Below are 18,230 nucleotides of genomic sequence, written 5' to 3' on the forward strand. Positions count from 1 at the left end.
CATGAGGGCAGATGCCCTCATGGCCATCAGGGCAAAAAACAGAAAGAAAGAAAAAAAAAAGGTGTACGGCAGTGAGTTTCAAGCCTTAAAGTGATACTCAAGCTAAAGCTGATCTTCTGGGCGGCAATACCCACATGAAAGTTTAACAGGTAAGCATAAAACAGCGGATTTTGCTGGTTGCAGTTAACTTCTGCACCATTACTTGAAGGACAGAGGAAGACATATAGGTGATCAGCATTAGGTATATAACTTGATAATTAGCCATTTGGCAATTCCTCAGGCTGAGAGTAGGCCATAATATGAAGCATATACCTATATATTTTTAATCAAATTGTTGCAATAATACAACCATTATATTGGTATTGTTATCACAACATACTTTTCAGCTTAATATTTCTCAGATATAGCCACCCAATTAACGCTCAAGTGGGGCTATTGTGACTTCCACTACCACACCACTGCTGAGCCTGAATGTGAAGTGAAGGTGCGGGTGAAACAGAACAAAAAGAATAGAGAAAACGTTTCCCTGTTACAAAACCAGACGTCTGTCTCCGGGAAAGACACAAGAACGAGGAATCGGCGGTCACTTTTATTTCTGCTGCTGACAAGGCACGGCACAATAGGTCATTTCAGGTTTCGTTCGTTGTTACTTGGAGGGGGCGTCACGCTCGCTCTGAGGGACTGTGCCTCGCCAATTCCGATGCAATTACATTTTCAAGCCAAAAACATCCATCTAAAATAACTTGTTACCGTGAATTAGATGCTTGTAAGGAAACTGCAGACTCCGTGAATCTTCCCTGTTTAACATTACTGCGAAGTCTATACAACTGGGCCCAGTGGATTGGATGGGATACCCGTCCGCTACGGGGAAAGTGCAGTCTGGCGCATTACGCATGACGCACGGCTTTATTCAGAAAGATGCAATGCAATACATCTCCGACACTTGCCTTGCGCTCTCCTCCTCTCTAATTAATAGCGACAGCTTCTTGGAAAATAGATTAGCCCGTTCATAGCCACAGTGTGTGTCTTATCTATCCAAGGTTGTCGCTGGAATGAATGAACGCTTTTCAGAAAGATCAGTACTCTTATAAATAGCTTGCACGTGGCGTTACTATGGCATGGCATCAGCGATCCACTAAACTCAGAAACAACAGAAATTCCAGCTTTACGCACACTGGCACAATGCTTTGAACGTGACTACTTCGTTTTCTAGTGAGCGACATTCCTGACGCCTCGTTCACCGACTCAACACTTGACAGGAAACAACTAAACAAATCTCCCCAAAAACCCGAGGACCGAAAGCTACGAGGTAAAACTTCAAACGTGCATAGCTTTTAGTTTCACAAGTTAACACTTGACGATCAGACACTTACTTGCTCTTGTCGGAACTCATGGTGACAAGTTTCCCCTTCGCGGCTGATCAGCGTGGCGTCCACCTGTCCTCCTCGTCAGTTTCGAGTCGTGCGTGTTTGAGAACGGTTGCCTAATCGAGCTGCTGCGCTCCCAAAGTGCCTAAAACTAAAGTACGTGAGCTGCGGCTATCTCGCTGGGATGATCTCTTCGACCCTACAAATCAAACCTAACGGGAAACGCACAATCCACATATCTAAATGGAAACGCACACGCAAGGCCAAGGTAACATCTTGTCCAAAGCGCCTGTTTGGAAGTGCCACGGGAGTCTTTGTGTGTAGCGTTTCTTTCCCCATATTTAAAGTACCATCCCTCCTCCTGCGTGACGCCACGGGGGCGGAGGTCAGACCATTAGCGCTGGGAGGCGCGCAGAAGACTAAAACTTGACAAATTGGCTCTCCATTACTTCACAAAAACAACTTTGACCATAGACAGAAACATGAAAAACCAGTTTTTTATTGCTTAACAGGAAATATATAAACAAATCCTGCTAACAACATTCTAAAGGTTACACTTAAATAATTCATTTGAACACTTGCTGAGGATGGGTATTTATTTTGGACCCGGAGCTGCCAAAAAGAGCAAAAGCAAACAAAAAAAGTCATGAGATGTTTCCACCTTGGTGATCCATTCTACTCTGCTTTTTAAAAAGGCATTAAAAGTAAAAATGAAAGAAGCTAATGTCAGATAGCTTTAGTCAAATCCTATTGGAGCTACCAGGTAAAGGCAGGCTGAGCGCTCAGAAATAGCCGGGCAGCTTTAATGGAGACTGGCGACATCTTCTGGAAGAGCTGCAGAGTGCCAAGAAACATTTGGAGCGGAGAAAGACCACGCGTGACACTTGATTTTGTGCAATCGGTGGGGAAAAAAATAACAAGTTTACTGTCATTGTTATCAGTGGACATATATTACAATCTCATTTGTGCACATTAATGCTGATAAATACACAACACTTAAAAAAACAACAACCAAACCCCCCCCCCCAATATCTTTTCTTTTCAGTTATTGAACAGACAAGTAACTGTCATTGTCTATGCTTTAAAAGCCATCCAGTCTTCACTCTTTTATTTGTGGTGGTGTTCATAGCGTGCTCAAGAACTCTTTGACCTACAAAAAAAAAAGAAGAAAAAAAAGGCGTCAAATTAGCATAAAAATCTAAACCAACAAAGGCACAGATCACTACTTTGGATTTCTTTTCCCTTCCCCTTCTTGGATAACAGCTGGGTTTATGTAACAGCACCAAGTTGTGTGTGGAACAGGGTTTTTTGTGTTGGATGTGAAAATAAATGCCTGAGTCAACCACAGCTGATAGCATCAACATGAAACTGGTTCATGAACAAGCGCAGTGTGTGTTTACTTGAGTAAAAGTACCAATGCCAGTGCTCAAGCACATTTTATTGCATCACTGAGCCCTGAAGCACAAGAAACTCAGTCTCATGCAGCATTTTGCCCAAACTGTCTTCTTTTATAACAGCAAGTGAGTAAATCTGAAACATCTTTTTACAGTAGTGTGTTTTGACACAGTGCTGCTCAAACCTGTTGAGCCACTCATTGCTTATTTCCATTTTGCTAGGAAAATGAGGCAGATGCAGCGATTTATTGAAACGTGCAAAAACATACATGGAAACGCAGTATATGAAAAGTAATGAAAGCATTACTTGATGATTTCTGATCTTTACGCAGGCTGAAACGGTACCAACCTTTTCGATCATGTTAGCACATTTGATTTTATCGCCCTTAAAATCTTCATTCACGTCAAGCGTCATGACCGGCACGTCATTGAGATACTCAAACTCCATGCTGTGGGAAGACATGATTTAGAACATGCAGTTAGAGACGTTATAGTTGTGGGAAACTGCATACTGTTTTTAATGAAATGAAGACATTAAACTTTGTAAGGAAATGTACACATGATGGAGCAAAGAAACAGCCCATCACACAAAGCCAATGACGCAGATGAAGATCACATGTATCGCTGTTCGAGCCTTCGCTCCCCCCCCCCCCCCCCCCCTCCAGCCTTTGCATGAATGGGGGAGTAGGGGGTTTCCAATGCTTATTCAAAGCCTCTCCTATCATACAAGTACATCTGTTTTCCTCATATAAATGCACACGGTTTCTGACTGAACAGTCTGCTTACGTCATCGTCTTGTGCTGCAGCCAGCTCTCATGCTTGAAGTGAAGTTTCTCCAAGTACTCCGGAGGGATGTCTTGCTCTTCCTCTCTACCTCTCAGGTGTAACCGCTCTAAACATCTCTGTACACCAAAGAAGAAGAACACTGAACTTTTTGCATATTTTGAGCTTTATTATAATTTTTTTAAATCATGAATGATGAAAATTGCAGAACTTTCTATTAAATGACAGTGTCATTTAGGTATAAACGTGTGCAGTACAAAGAAGGAGGTTACCTCTGGTGAGGCTCTGAGGTAGATAATGCCATCCAGCTCAATGTGTTTGCCAAACTGGTTGTGCAGCCACCCATGCCAGTCCTGGTAGACAGACCATTCGGTCTCATTCATGCAATCACTCTCATATAGGTTGGCTGCAAAGATGTACCTAAGATATAATGAATTTAAAAAAAAAGGATGAGCAATTCTGTTTCATTTATCACAGGATGTTTTAAATTGTAATTGTTTTGAGCGGTTAAATAAATCAGAGGCTGGTTTCTGTGGTGGGAAAGAAGTGAATTCTTACAAAGGTTTCTAAAGCCTGGTAAAAATTCCCACACTGTGTTCACAGTGAAGAAAAAAGGTATTTTCTGGGTAGTCGTTTTAACACTTTTGCACAGTTCACCACCATTATTCTTTCTAATGAGAAAAATATTTTTATCAAGCGTACATATTCATCAATAGGTCCGATACCTGTCACTGTAGATGGACCGCTCAAAGAACTGCACAGGATTCTCAGCCTCTCTGAGCTTCCCGTTGGCTGATCTGATCTGGGCACGCACCCGGCTGATACAGGCGTAGCTCTGGAAAGTGTAAGCCCACCGCCCTGGCTTCTCGTACATCATTTGCAGGACATTCCCGCCACTCCTCTGAGATGCGGTCAGCTCCTAGAACATAAAAATCCCATTGTTTAATTTTACACACCTTCATGACTTAGAGATAATAAATGCAGCATTTTGTCATCATGTGTAACAAAAAGGTGAATCACTGTAAGCTGTGACATAGCCCCATTGTTAAAAAAAAAAAAAAAAAGGCATGTGACAAATACATGGGTAAAGCAGCAGCTATTTGATTTTTTACCAACCAAGCTCTACTGATGCAAACTCTTTGCACACGTTTCTTTACCTTTCACCAAAATAACATTTTTTAGAATTTCAGAATACAACTTTATGCCACATATGCTGTCTTTTTAAAGCACTGAACTCAGGTCCTTTAAGACAACCTGAGGCATCTTACTTTATACAGTTTAATGTGTCATATACAAGTGATAGTTATTATTATTTACCAATGTATTGTAAATTATTTAAGCTTTGTCCTTTGCTGAACAAAGCTGGCTTTTCCATAAACATCTCAGCCCACAATTAGTAAGTGAGTAAATAAGAAAAGCACTAACCCATTTTTCTAAATTTGATGGGTTCCTCACTGGCATTGCTCTCCAAAAATACTTTGTCCAATGACTGGCAGAGGGCGCTTTGACCACTGCCTTTAAAAGTTGTGGCAGTAGTGGAGACTTGTTGAGGACCCTTGAATGGTTCAGAAGAAGCAGTGTATTCTGATAGTGCCTCCCTACTATCATTTTACAGCGTGGCAACACCATTTTGCACTATGTATTGGATTACCAACAAAAAGTGTACATGTGAGCTGATATGATATATTTTTATTTGAAGTGTTTACCTTCTTTAAACTGGCCACTAGGAGTAGGTTTTTTTTCTTCCCACATTCTGCAACAAATTGCAACTAGTGGTAACTAAATGGCCGCCCTGAGCTTGAGGGTGTTGCACACTCACAACTAATTTTGATTGACTGCAGGGCAACTGCACCAGTTGCCTGATAGGAAGCAACCTTTCTGCAAATGTAAAAGTTAAATGTGACTTCCTGTCTACGCAGACAGCAACAAATGTGTGACTTTCAACCATTTCCACAGTTAATTGCAACCATGACCCTAGTCTGTCCGTCTTATGGCAACATTCCTGGCAGGTTTTACTGACAGCGTTGGTATACTCGACAATCTGGTGTTGCAGCACAAAGTGAAAATACTGAATAAGACAGATACTGACAATTTTATCAACAAATCTAGCAAATCTAACAAAGGTAGATTTGCCTGCTGCTGAACGCAAAAGAAGCACAAATTAAAGTTCACTCGTTTGAGGACATCACTTTTGAAAAAAAAATAAATTTTGATAAATTGCAGTATATGTTACTGCAATACAATCAAAAAAAAAAAAAATCACAATAATATCATATTGTGGTAATATATCTTGGGTTGTCTGATGATTCCCACCTTTGCTGGCGATGCTGGGCTGAATGAAACAATGAAGGATCTACCTAACTTATTATGGATGACTGGTAACTTGTATCCAGTCATCCATAATATAACAACAGTGCAAATGCAACACACCAGTCTGCTTTTCATTCCATTGTTGTTTAAGCATCTTTGGGTGATATGGAGATGGGTATCTCAATATCCCTCTCACTGCCTGGTAGCTGGGGGTAGGGTGGGGGATCCTTATGGCATGTAGAGACCATGAATATTAGGCTGAAAGTGAGGTTACAGGTCTCCAGTTGTGTGGGAGGTCAGATGTTTGGCCTGATGATGATGATACAATCATCCGCCCACAGTGGGACCATCTGTCCCTCTGGGTAAGTGGCCACGCAGATACTGTATAAGGGCAGACAGCAGCTGCACTCTAAATACAGATGGGGAGTTTCCCCACGTCTTCCTGAATGCACGCATGCACGATAATGTGCTGGTTATTAAATTACTCACAAATTTGCCATAAACTGACAAGAAAGCAGATTTTATGTAAACATCAGAAATGTTTTTTTTAAACGACTGTAATATAGAATCTTATTTTATTTTAATACCTCAAAGTCGCTGCCAGTTGTTTGAACATTGCACCACCTGGCGATCGGCTCTGGTACCACCTCCCAGTCCGCGCTCTCCTGCTCCAAGAGGCGAACAAAGGTAGATTTGCCTGCCGCTGAACGCAAAAGAAGCACAAATTAAAGTTCACTCGTGTCATATAGCGTACTGCATCGACGTAGCTATGCGTCACACAGGTGCAATATCGTTTAATATTTTCTTAGAAGAAGAATAGTCTAGTAGCAAATTGGCGGCAAAAGTAGTACATTAGGAGTACATCGTCTGAAGCTGTATACTGTTACACACAGGTACCCCAAGCAGCACCTGACATCCATCTGCGGACATTAAACCTTTAAACTGAACTTTTTGTTTTGTTAAATGTGACTTTTGCAATAAGCTGCAGCACTCACCGATGTTCCCCTCGATAGAAATCCGCTTTATTCTCTTCTCCATCGAGTCGTTCATTGGGTCTGGGCATGGCCTTTTTGGAGTAAAAGACATCTTCGCAAAAATTATTAAATATTTTTAAAACGATCTTTAAAATATTCCTTAGGATGTTGCGGCAGCTGCTAGGATGTCAGCTTGTTGTTTTAGATTTCGCGCTCAACGTTAGGAAGCGGAAGTTAGCACAGCCGTGTATCCGCCCCGGAAGCAGCTGTTGTTTACGTCAATAATTTAAAAAAAAGAAGACGAAACGTGTAATTCCCACTGAAACAGACAGATAAATTAGCAATACGCTCATTTCCCTAAAGTAAAGTCATTTGAGCTTTGAATTATTGTATTATATAATCACGTATGGATGCGTAAACACGAGTTCAATGTTGTAACTGGTGAGCTGTGCAACTATTTTTATGCTGATATCTACAATAATGTAGTCCAATAGTATTTTCAAATATCTAATTTCATTGTATTTTATATGTAAAATTTGTTTAGTTTAAAAAATACCTGCATGTTTTTAGTAAAAAGGTTCAAAACATTTCTCTGAACTGCATCAAAGACGCAATGTGAGGTAGAAGTGGGTGGAACCAGTCCATGAATAAGTCATTCAGCGGATCGATCCAAATACCAATAATATCGATAACAACGCTGGTATTGGACTGATGGTTTGTTTCTGTGCTCTAAGTTCAATATTTAGCCCATTGAACTGTATTACATTTTTTTTAAAATTCTTTTGGCAGTGAAAAAACCCATCAAACACGTTATGAAAATTGTCTGAACCCTTTCGTGTTGATTGCCACATCTATTTTATTAAATCATGACACATTGCTTCCCCCTACATAAACTGCCTTTATAGACGGCAAGACTGTCCCTCTATGTACTTTGCATGAGATTGATAACAAAATTTGCAGCATCGCACAGCATTTATGTGAGCAGTGCAGGTCAATTTAGAGACTTGGGGCTATTTAAGTTTTATTAGATGTCTTCTTTCATTGAGAACATTGTACTATAGTTTAAATGCAGTTATTCCATGTTACACACCTTGTATAACCACTCTTAGCAGCAATAACTTGAAGCAGTCGTTTTCTTTATGACTTTATCATTTGCTCATGTTGTTGTGGAGGAATTTTGGCCCACTCTTCTTTACGACCTTGCTTCCGTTCAGCGAGATTTCTAGACATTTATTTACATTTATTCACAGTTCTCTTAACGCCTCTCAACAGCATCGCAGTCAGGTTGAGGTCTGGACTTTGACTGGGCCATTGCAGCACCTTGATTCTTTCCTGTTTCATAATTGTACTACTGAGCTAAATAGATAAAACACATATTGACAAAGGAAGTGATAAATTGCAGTACATTTTACTGCAATACTATTATTGCTATTGTGCAATAATGGTGCCATGAGTGAAAAGCAATGCGATTTAAAAATTTCAGAAACTCAAAATACCTAACCGGGAAAGTTTCATTTTGATAATAGTTGGGTTATTTTTTTTTTTTTTAAAGTCGATTTTCCCCGAATGCAACTCAAGATGGTGGTCAAATACAAATGTGGATGGAAAAAGAAAAGGAGAGGAAAAAAAAAAAAAAAAAAAAAGAGGAAAAAGGCACACGCACGCACGCACGCACACACCAGCAAAAAGCAGTGAAAAAAAGAAAAGGTTACAACTGTACTTGAGTACAGTACTTTATTAAATGCTTTACTCTGATCACCAGTAGCGCTGAGCTCACAGTACATAATGAACATACACGTTTTTCAAAGAGTCAAGCCCACCTTTATTTGCCTTATAAACAGCATAAATCAATTCAGTAGCATTGAAAACCCCTACCAAGCCTTTATTTACAGACAATTCACCAATTACTTCAGTCGAGGAGGAAAAACCGTAGGCAACAGGCTATGTTACGGGCATTTCATAAGGATGAGATGCTTGCAGGATGACCGATATTCTATTACATTTTCAGATATCTGGTGAGCAGTAACATTCATCATAATAAGCTAAGTAAGTTGGAAATGAGAAGATACTGAACAATCAAAACAAACAAGATTTTAATATCCAAAGAAAGGGAGAAGGAAGCAGCCTCTAAAAGGTATAAATGCACTCGTTTAACCAAAAACTATCACTCCATGCTTACTGAAACTTCCAAGACGTGTCTAACTCTCAGTATTTACACGTGTGCGTTTATAAGTGTTATACCTCTGACAAATTTCAGATATAAAATATTCATGTCACCGTTGGTTTTTTTTTTTGTTTGTTTGTTTTGTTGTTGTTTTTTTTTAACTTAACCTGACAGAGAAGCACTTCTGTATGCATCCTTCACCCGAACAGAAGACCTATAAAGAAATCTCAATATTGGATATAAAGTATGAATGAGCCAACTGGCATCCCCTTTTAGTGTCGTGTCAATTATTGCATAGTCAAAAACTACACTTTGCGATTGGAGAAAGGTACATGAATCTCCTCTTCGAATCACCACAACAACAAACCAGTCAAGAGAGAAAGCAATAAGAAGTCTCACTTGTGCCTTTCAGCTGATTTAAGAGGGAGTTAAATGAAATAAACTATGGTCAGTCACATGGTACAGCTCCTCCCAAAGCACAGCCAATCCATGTGGGGGTGGGGCATCGAAGGAAGAAAACATTCAAAAAATAGAGATCAGAAACACTGTTCAAAGTGCTTTACAGCTAGTATGATAACAAGGGATTCTGCTGTATCCAATTCATAATGCTAGCATGTCTCAAACAGTGGAGTCTAAACACAGATTTCTACATCTATTTCCCTACAATTTTGGGTTTTCCATCCCTTCAAAGTTCTTCTAAAACCTGTTACTATTTCAAAGTTTTTGAAGGGGGAAAACTAGTACACAGGGACATGTTACTAGACCATGCTACAAGATTCGTCATTTCTTAGTCCCTGCTACAGCATAACATTATTCTAGCTTCACTTCTATGTCCTTCAAAACACATTCATGTATCATAGCCTGCACATTATAAAACTTGGCCAAGAGACTTTATAACTAAATAAAGTCGACGAGGAGCAGAAGAAATAAAGAAATAATTCTGAGCCAGGTTACAGGACACATAGGAAAAAAAAAATAGGGGTGGGGGTGTAAGAAGCACATAAACTTAAAAGGGACGTGGTGAGGAAAATTGAATGAATCAATCACATCAGTGTTATATGGCCTTTGATATACTAGGGCAATTATGAGCCATCCTAGGCACTTAGGATTCTTTTGTGACTGATGTTATGATATTACAGATGTGGACAGTAGAAAACCTAGATCAAATCAAATCAAGATCCTTCTATGTTAAAATAAACCAATAATATTCAGTCATTTATAACACCACCCTATGATACAGCATCTTTGCTTAATCGCTACTCTTCTGTGATGGAGCTGGAACCTAATAGTATGTTATCTTAAATTCAAGTGGGACAAAAACAAAACATCTGTGCAGTCAGGTAGAAAATTAATAAACATATATCTATCTTATCTTAAAGTAAGCCATGATAGAATATAAGGGTAATTTCTTTTTTTTCCCCATACAGCTAATGTTAATCTGTGGTTTGCTCAATTAACTTAATCCCTGATAGCATTAGTCCTGGTGCCTTTAACCTAACAACACCCTTCCTTCTTCCTGGCCTTATTAAAAACATTTCCCCAAATGGAAATAGTACATACTGCATACATATAGCCAGGGTGGGGTGGGTGGGTATCTGTGCAAAAACTAGAAGAGCAATAAAATAAGGATTACATGGCTGTTTATCTATCCTTGGTTGTCAGTTTTTCAATCAGCTCCTGTAGTGGGACCAGCTCTTTCCTGTCAATGAGGTTGAACTCCTGTGAAAGACAAAAGAAAAAAGAGCAAGCATTACCCCATGACTCGACACGTTACAGCCCTTGTTAGCAACGTGCCGCATTAGTCAGATATCAGGGATTCTTTACCTGAACAAAAAAGATGAAGTGTTTGAATGATGTGTTGAGGTGGGCCTCCTCTTGCAGCTGCATGACGGAGTCAAAGTGCTGGTGGTAGATGTGGGCGTAGACCCTGAACAGACGCTTCAGAATGGTCTTCGCCACAGACATAAAATTACGCTTAAAGGGCACGCCTTGGAAACAAAAGAAAGAGAAGGATGGTGTTTAAAAAAAAAAAAAAAAAAAAAAAAACACCAAAGAGCTCGACATGCAGCTACATTACAGTCTGCCTGTGAAAATGCTGCAGTCTGCACAGGCAGGCCACAGCATGATCTTAGGGAAGCACAAAGAGTCATGAAAGCAACACAGCAACACCTCATGTTCACTGTGCCGAGGATTCATCTGCAGGAAACAAAGTTTTAGTTTCAACACTAAACTAAACTGCTGCAGAGCACAGAGGCTTCTACAGAGAGCCACCTACCGTACAAGTCAATATAGACAACAGGACGAGTAAATTAAAGCTTCAGATGCTGAACAAATGAATGCACGCTTATTGAGCCCCGAATTGATTTTAACATGTGTGCAATGGGTACTTCGTCACAACACACACCTCCAAGGAACCTTGAAGATGCTGGCAGGCTTTGAGGTTATTTCTGGCCAAGTGAACAACAGATCATAGGCAATGGAGTGAATTGTGTACCTCCGGGGCAGCACACTCACCACTTCTACTGATATGTACTGGGTCTATCGGACTGCAGTTTATGCTGGCTGCCATTCAATCGCAATAAAACTCCACCTTAGACTGCACACGCCACAACTAGTTATGAGGCTGATAACTGTGTAGGTATGCAAATACTACCACTTAACAATCCTGTACACTGTCATCCAGGAAGATCTCTAAATGTGTTAGGTTATTACATAAAATTAAAAAAGACAAATGCACTGCTACATTTAAATAAGGAAAACTTGAAAAGTTCACATTTCTGCTAAGTTCATCATTTCTATTACGTGCATGCATTCATTTTGCGTGGGAGCTGGATTTCTCTGGTGATAAAAAAAACTGTGCATGTATTCTGAATCTCCACACACCTTATTGTTTGATATACGACATGTGCATTAAAACGATAACTTTTCTTTGGAGGTGAAGGCTGGTAGAAACTACAAAGTGAATCATACCGATCTTTGAAGGGAAAAGCGTCTCATCATCGAGCTGGTCTTGCACCCAAGTCATGAGGTAATCAATATACTTGGGAGCAGAGCATTTGATGGGCTTCTTGATGTTGGTTCCATCAGCCCAGTGGTACTCATACCTACAGGAAATAACAATGAAAAACACACTGAGCACATTTATACCAAGAGGAATTTTTGGCTGACTCAAAAGAGAAGGAAGATAATCCCAATTGTTATAACAAAAGCTTAATTGAGCATCATGAATATTCATGTTTATCAAATTCTCAGAAACAGGAGAAAAATGATTTCTGCACATCTAATGCACACATAATCATGTGTTTTGTTTGTTAATAGGTGGATCTTTAAATGTAAACTTCTGTATATTAAATGAAAGGTATGTTATCGTGCCATTGTTTTATTACTATGGCCCAGCTGAGATCAAACTGGCCTGTGTGGCTCAGTAACTCCAAGCACTAATCACGCTTATGCGAGCAGTCCCTAGCCAGAGGCCCATTCTGAGCAAGGAAAAACCCTGTTATGGTCTCCATCTGGACTTATTCAACACTGATGTAATCAACTGTAGCAAAGTGGTCTTTCTCAATAAGCAGATAATATAAGTGGTCCTGGTACGAGTAAGAGTTGATGCTAGTCACCAAACATTTTCTAATAGGCATTTTTTCCTTTGTAGAATTAAATCTAAATTTTTATCAGCACATAAAAGACATCTGCTGCAAATCTACACAGCGTGACAGCGGGAGTCCCAAACAAAAAGATCTATGTCACAGGGTGTATACGATTATGAAGACAAGTGCATTTTCCAAATCCTGACCCTGCTCAGTCTCGTCACACAACAAAGACTGAAGAATAGCCCATGGGCTAGTTTTATGAGTCACTGAATGAATTATGAATCACTTACTTAGGACCAGCAGACATGACTGGACAGCTTTCCTCAGTGCAAAAATCTGTGATGGTGCCATACAGCATGTTGATCTGGTTGAAGAAGTCCACAGCTGGAAAAATGTGAAATAAAGAAAAATATTAAAATGGTGTTTAGGCAGCTTGTTTTCATTTCTGGTGCATCGCACACTCCTGTGTTAGTGATTTACAGAAGGCCTCCTTTCACCTCTACTCTGTAGTTATAATAGTGAACCAACCACTCACATGTGCACACTTGCTAAACAAACTTGATACCCCCAAATATAATTTTCAGAGTCTAGACTTAACCAGCATGTGAAAGTGGGAGGCAAAAAACTGAAAACAGAACAGAACACAAAACTCCCACTTGGACACAAACCATGGTCAAACAGTGTGGGGACTTCCTCCTTGGTGTTAAGGCACAGACACGAAAGGACACTTTCACACCTCCTTCAGCAGTATACTGCTTGTACTACTCCCTTTCATTACTTTTAACTTTTGGCACTATATTTTTCTGTTCCCACAATGGTTCCAGCTTTTTGGTAATGGCACTATTATGATTATGATTATTATTATTGTGGGTGGAAAAATTTGCAGGACAAGTTATAAATTGGGCACCAATAGTGCATCAGTGAAAAGGGTTACTTGAGGACATTTCTGCAAGGACAATATTAGCTAACAGAAAGGCAGTTTCTGACCCTGGGGATGAAAAAGTGTTGCTATATGACACCAACTGTAGTGTTTGCCAAAACCGATTGCTGGCATCAGATTACCCCACAGCACTAAGCCTATCCCTATTTCACCACCCAGGCCAAACTGTAGACCAGTGCACAGTCCAGTTATCTGGCACAAACTGTGCTACAACTCATTCCCAGGGGCATACAGCCAACTTTGGCTTCCCATCAGTTGGGGAGATCCATTTTAAGCACTGGCAGCATTTGAGTTGAGAGTGTAACTTAAAAATCTTATTGAAAAAACAAAACACACCAAAAAAAACAACAAAAAAAACCAAAAAAAAAAAAACCCATACTGACCAGTTGTCATGGCATGTGGTTTGTCAGGTTCACTCTGAGATCCCTTTAAAAACAAAAAACTGTCCAATCATAGTTGATAGAATATTTTTGTATGCTGCTGTACAAAGCCAATAGTCCAAATTTCTGTTTATGCCACCAAACATACTGATGTGATTACAGCCTAGAAATGAATATTCCAGTGTAGAGCAGGGCGATATGACCATGCCCCAGCAATCCATCAAGCGGTGTGGGTTTGTAGCTTATCGAAGTCGTACTAAAACATTTGGCAGATTTTTGAGCGCCGTGTACCACATAAAATCGTTTTGAGGTCAGTAAACACAACCAGAATTCATACATAAGGCACACGGGATTATAAGGGGCATTGTCGATTTTCAGAAAAATCAAAGGATTGATTTTAAGTGTGCCGTATTTTCCAAAAAACACGGTAATAACGACAGCCCGCTAGCATGCTCTACCAAAAACAGTGCTTTGTTGTTTATCGAACGGACGAAAGCTAAACCAGTTCCACACCACTGAAGTCGCAGCATTTTTACAAACCAATTCTGGTTCATCCGTTTCCTTCAACGATCCACTTTCGCCCTTCTCATTCTCCGTCACAGCCATGCTTTTTCCGCCATGTGCATATGAAAACCAAGGCACTGCGCATGCGCATTTTACCCATATTCTATCACGATATTTCATTTTCTGATCATTGCCCAACATTATACTGGTATTACCGTGAACGATATGGTATGATCCAGCCCTATTCCAGTGAGAGAAAGCAGAATTATCTTAATGATATAAAATAGACTGAAAATTCAGGAGCCAAAATCCAAACAGTCTGGGGAATACCTGATGCTAAGCTCTAACAGATGAACCTCAAACCTTTTTTCTGTTTTCATTCATAAAGCTAATAAGAACCCTAAAATGATGTAACAGTGAGTGATAAAACGCTATCTCTTCCTGTGGTCCTTTATTTTCTTGTAATCTTGCTTCAGCCTCTTTATTTTCACTCCGCATTGCTTCACTGTGTCACGCATACCCAACAGCAATTTGAGGGGGAAATCCTAGCAAAGATTTCAATGTAATGCTTGGGCGAGGCAAAACTGCATTGCACAATCCTCGTCCCACTCAAAGACTCAAAGACACGACTTCACTGTCAACTCATTTCTCCATGCATGGTTCCACTTTCAGGGCTAATGTTAAGAGTTGCTGTAGCCAATGTTTGACCAACATTAGCGCTTTTCTGTCCACTGTGTTAATCACTGTTCCTCTTATGCTTGGAAAAGGTCTCAAAAGGATCACAATAACGCATTTCTAAGTGAAGACACTGGAGAAGAGAGGGTACTACCTCCAACAGTTACTATGAAATAGTTCCTAAAGGGAACAGGTGGGTATCCAGCTAGGCAATTGGTTAAGATGCTGGTCAGATTATTTCCCCATGTTTAATTGTACCTGGAGACCTTTTACTGCATGCCAGTAATTTCTCCTTCTACTGTCACTATCCATCCATTCATCCATCCATCCATCCATCTGGGGTTGAACAGCTGCCACAGGACTGTGTTGCTATCCAGTACAGGCAAAACAATCTTAAAAACATGAAGTGGACTGCTTCTCGTGAACACAGATCATGTGAAAAGTCATTTGTGCTTGGTGGTGGGAGAAGTTATTGCTCACAGCACTTTTATTCTGACTTCCCTCATTGTGCAAGCTGCAACAGCTTGTGCAATACTAGCCAACATTGCTTCTAACCCTCTGTGAATCTGGAGAGCACAAATATTAGGAGTGCAGCAGCGGTGGCGGCAGCAATTCAGAGGTGCAGTTAACAAAGCTAGAAATTGGGCACGCCTAAAATTTTTTCTTAACAAAGCATCTGACAGACAATCACGTGTTAAAAGGCTGGGCTAGTGATCGTCTCCAACCCTGAAGGCTTTGTGACGCATGAGGACTTAAGCATCCACTGACCATTTGTCTCCTTTTAGAGGAAAGTAAACAAGGCGCTCACAGCGCAGACAATAAAGTCTATTTAACATTCACGGTGGCTGCTCTGGCATGAATGCACATGGTCTTTGGAAGCAATGCCAAGATCTTACAGCTTGATAGTTCGTTCGCAACAGACTCATGATTTGGACTAATTAAGAGTCAGGAACAAGACTTGAAGATATTAAATGTTTTTCAGAAGTGTGCTGAGTCCCTTTAGCCAGGAATCTAAACCTAAAATAAAAGGGCGTATCAAGAGAGAAGAAAAATAAATAAAACTCAGTGCTTACTGTTGACTGCGACCCACTCATTTAAGTCTTCACCCTCAGGCAACATGACTGCCATGCGCAGGTTTCCACTCCCCAGAGTAGCCTCTGCATGTTTCAGCAGCTCATACTGATGAGAACCCTCTGGGATGTTCTTCTTGGGCTTGAATGTTTTGGATGAACGATTTCCACTGGGTGAGTCACACATAAAACCGGAAGACAAAACAAAAAGGCAGAAAGATATGATAAGAAATCATGAGGTCACCGAACACTAATGTGAGGTGACCTTTCAAACAAAAAGTTGTGACTTTCTTAAAAAGATGTCAAAGGGAGCTCAAGCTGGTTTGAGTTTAGCAGAATGTAAGTGGGTGTGCGTGAACAGTGTGGCCCCTCTCTGTATAATGAGGCTATTTGTAGAGGTACTGTATTCAATTGATCTCACTGCCCCATTAAACAAGAATTTGTGAGTCCTCACAGCATGGGTTGGACACACAAAAGAAATGTTTAATTAGAGCATCCTCTAATGGCAAGATCAGACCCAAAATATCCTGTAGCATTTCTATAGTGTTTCTGTAATTCAAAATAAGTATGTGCCATTATCAGGATACTGTTGTTCTTCATTAGCCATTTCCTTCGAGCCTCCCCATATATATCAAGTACACAAAAAGAAAGATGACAACAACAATAGTAAATCTAGACCTCATCTTCTTCAATCTAACTACAAACTATCACAGTAGGTGTGTCTGACGTTTCTCAGCTTACCTCATACAGACATCATTTTAATAGCTGACTAAATATCGACGACATACTGTGGTGTTACTTTGCTGCGTTTAGCGGTAGCAGTGCCTTGTTAGATTAGCCGGTGGCATCAAAGTGTTTACACCAGCAAATATCCAAGCCACAATCAAAACCCTCCATCTCTCTTGAGGCAATTTGTCAGTGGACCTGTTCTAAGTAGGTGAAATTTCTCTTTTGGTCAACTGTAACCACTAGCCTTAAAGTACTGATGAATATGCGATTAGTATTGATTACAATTTTTAAAGTGAAAGCTACAGAAAATAATGCGAATCAAATAGAGCAGTCCGAGGTACGTCCAGGAAGTAGTCTAAGCCCTTGAAACGCTACGGCTAGCTAACTTTCTAGCTGTTGCAGCAAAGCTGGCATCTCCCAAACACGAAGCTAAATGGCAAGACAAAATAAGAGTGTGTCGAAAGGTTGTAACTCACAAAAGAAAGCTCATGTTTCCTCGGGTCGCCGAAAAAATTCCCTTCTTGGAAAACAACCGATAATAAAAGCAGAGTAAAGGCAGCCCAAAAGGATTGCCAAAAACTCTAAAGCCTCACACTTCCTCGGTTCTTCTCGGGCTTGCTCGTGTGGTCCTTGTTAAACATCCGAAAAAATATAAATATTAACAGAAATAACTACCCACTAGTTTTTAAAAAGGGGGGGAACAGATGTATTTTATAGACAGACCAATCTACTAGCTGCTGTACGCTGGGAGGCAGCAGCGCACTGACTGCAATACTCACTTCTTCATCTAACCTTGAAGGCAGAGAAGACGCAGTTCTACTGTGTGCTGCCATCTAATGGAATAAATGGGTCAGAACTACTGTTCTTTCCTTTGAATAGGAACATTTTAAGCAAACATGTAGGCTACTTTCTATATATAATATTGAAAAATAAAGTAATATATTTTACGAAACTGGCGTATGCTTCAGTATTTATGTTTTTTATGTTTTCTTCTCTAATTATTAATTCACTGATAATTATAACGGCCTAGGCTACATGTCTTTGTTTTTTTGTTTTTTTTATTTAACTGCGATTCAAAAATGCCTATTATAACTGATGCTGCTAGCTAAGTTAAAATTACAGGGTAAATGCTGTTGAATTTGTTCGATAAAAAATATAGCCTGAAGATGGAGCTGTTTTCTTGAAATATAAAATGGAAATATGGAAATTTCATAGCCAGTGTCACGATCTGTGCTGCCTTCATGTCCGATGGAAATCCAGGAAAAGCTTCGGCATTTCCCAGATTTTTCAGTATAGTTTCCCTCTTACAGCGTCTCTTTACCTTCTCTGAACAAAGGGCAACCTCATTTT

The 18,230-nt window shown here is 40.0% G+C and overlaps 3 protein-coding genes across 6 annotated transcripts in view; all 3 read right to left on the reverse strand.

The window, feature by feature from the left end:
* Positions 1 to 1,713, reverse strand: part of LOC146513994 (electrogenic sodium bicarbonate cotransporter 1-like) — a 37,670-nt gene extending 35,957 nt beyond the window's left edge. For 2 of the 4 annotated variants that reach the window (XM_085164876.1, XM_085164877.1), the window contains exon 1: positions 1,374 to 1,711. In XM_085164876.1, coding sequence (XP_085021002.1) covers positions 1,374 to 1,393 — 20 coding nt within the window. In that variant the 5' untranslated portion in view covers positions 1,394 to 1,711. Of the gene's footprint in view, positions 1 to 1,373 lie in introns of all 4 variants that reach the window. The other 2 variants (XM_085164874.1, XM_085164875.1) reach the window with 2 other exon arrangements.
* A 308-nt stretch (positions 1,714 to 2,021) lies between these two features.
* On the reverse strand, positions 2,022 to 7,083 carry dck (deoxycytidine kinase). Its single transcript, XM_085164888.1, has 7 exons — positions 6,850 to 7,083; positions 6,442 to 6,557; positions 4,270 to 4,463; positions 3,817 to 3,964; positions 3,548 to 3,663; positions 3,111 to 3,210; positions 2,022 to 2,517 (listed from the first exon to the last, which is right to left on the reverse strand). The coding sequence occupies exons 1-7, from the start codon at positions 6,938 to 6,940 to the stop codon at positions 2,491 to 2,493; spliced, it is 792 nt and encodes a 263-aa protein (XP_085021014.1). The 5' UTR covers positions 6,941 to 7,083; the 3' UTR covers positions 2,022 to 2,490.
* A 1,543-nt stretch (positions 7,084 to 8,626) lies between these two features.
* On the reverse strand, positions 8,627 to 17,664 carry LOC146513996 (MOB kinase activator 1B). Its single transcript, XM_085164889.1, has 6 exons — positions 17,357 to 17,664; positions 16,155 to 16,321; positions 12,873 to 12,966; positions 11,963 to 12,096; positions 10,817 to 10,980; positions 8,627 to 10,711 (listed from the first exon to the last, which is right to left on the reverse strand). The coding sequence occupies exons 1-6, from the start codon at positions 17,368 to 17,370 to the stop codon at positions 10,634 to 10,636; spliced, it is 651 nt and encodes a 216-aa protein (XP_085021015.1). The 5' UTR covers positions 17,371 to 17,664; the 3' UTR covers positions 8,627 to 10,633.
* Between the last annotated feature and the right edge of the window lie 566 nt (positions 17,665 to 18,230).

Source organism: Neolamprologus multifasciatus, chromosome 7 (assembly GCF_963576455.1).
Source record: "Neolamprologus multifasciatus chromosome 7, fNeoMul1.2, whole genome shotgun sequence".
Lineage (NCBI taxonomy): Eukaryota > Metazoa > Chordata > Actinopteri > Cichliformes > Cichlidae > Neolamprologus > Neolamprologus multifasciatus.

Coding starts and splice junctions, on each gene's coding strand:
- dck (XM_085164888.1), bottom strand. CDS start 6,940: ATGTCTTTTACTCCAAAAAGGCCATGCCCAGACCCAATGAACGACTCG. Junction 3,965..4,269: donor CGGTCCATCTACAGTGACAG/GTATCGGACCTA, acceptor ATTATATCTTAG/GTACATCTTTGCAGCCAACC. Junction 2,518..3,110: donor GTGCTAACATGATCGAAAAG/GTTGGTACCGTT, acceptor TTTTTTTTGTAG/GTCAAAGAGTTCTTGAGCAC.
- LOC146513996 (XM_085164889.1), bottom strand. Junction 12,097..12,872: donor GTCATGTCTGCTGGTCCTAA/GTAAGTGATTCA, acceptor TATTTCCTGTAG/GTATGAGTACCACTGGGCTG. Junction 10,712..10,816: donor ACTTCATCTTTTTTGTTCAG/GTAAAGAATCCC, acceptor TGTCTTTCACAG/GAGTTCAACCTCATTGACAG.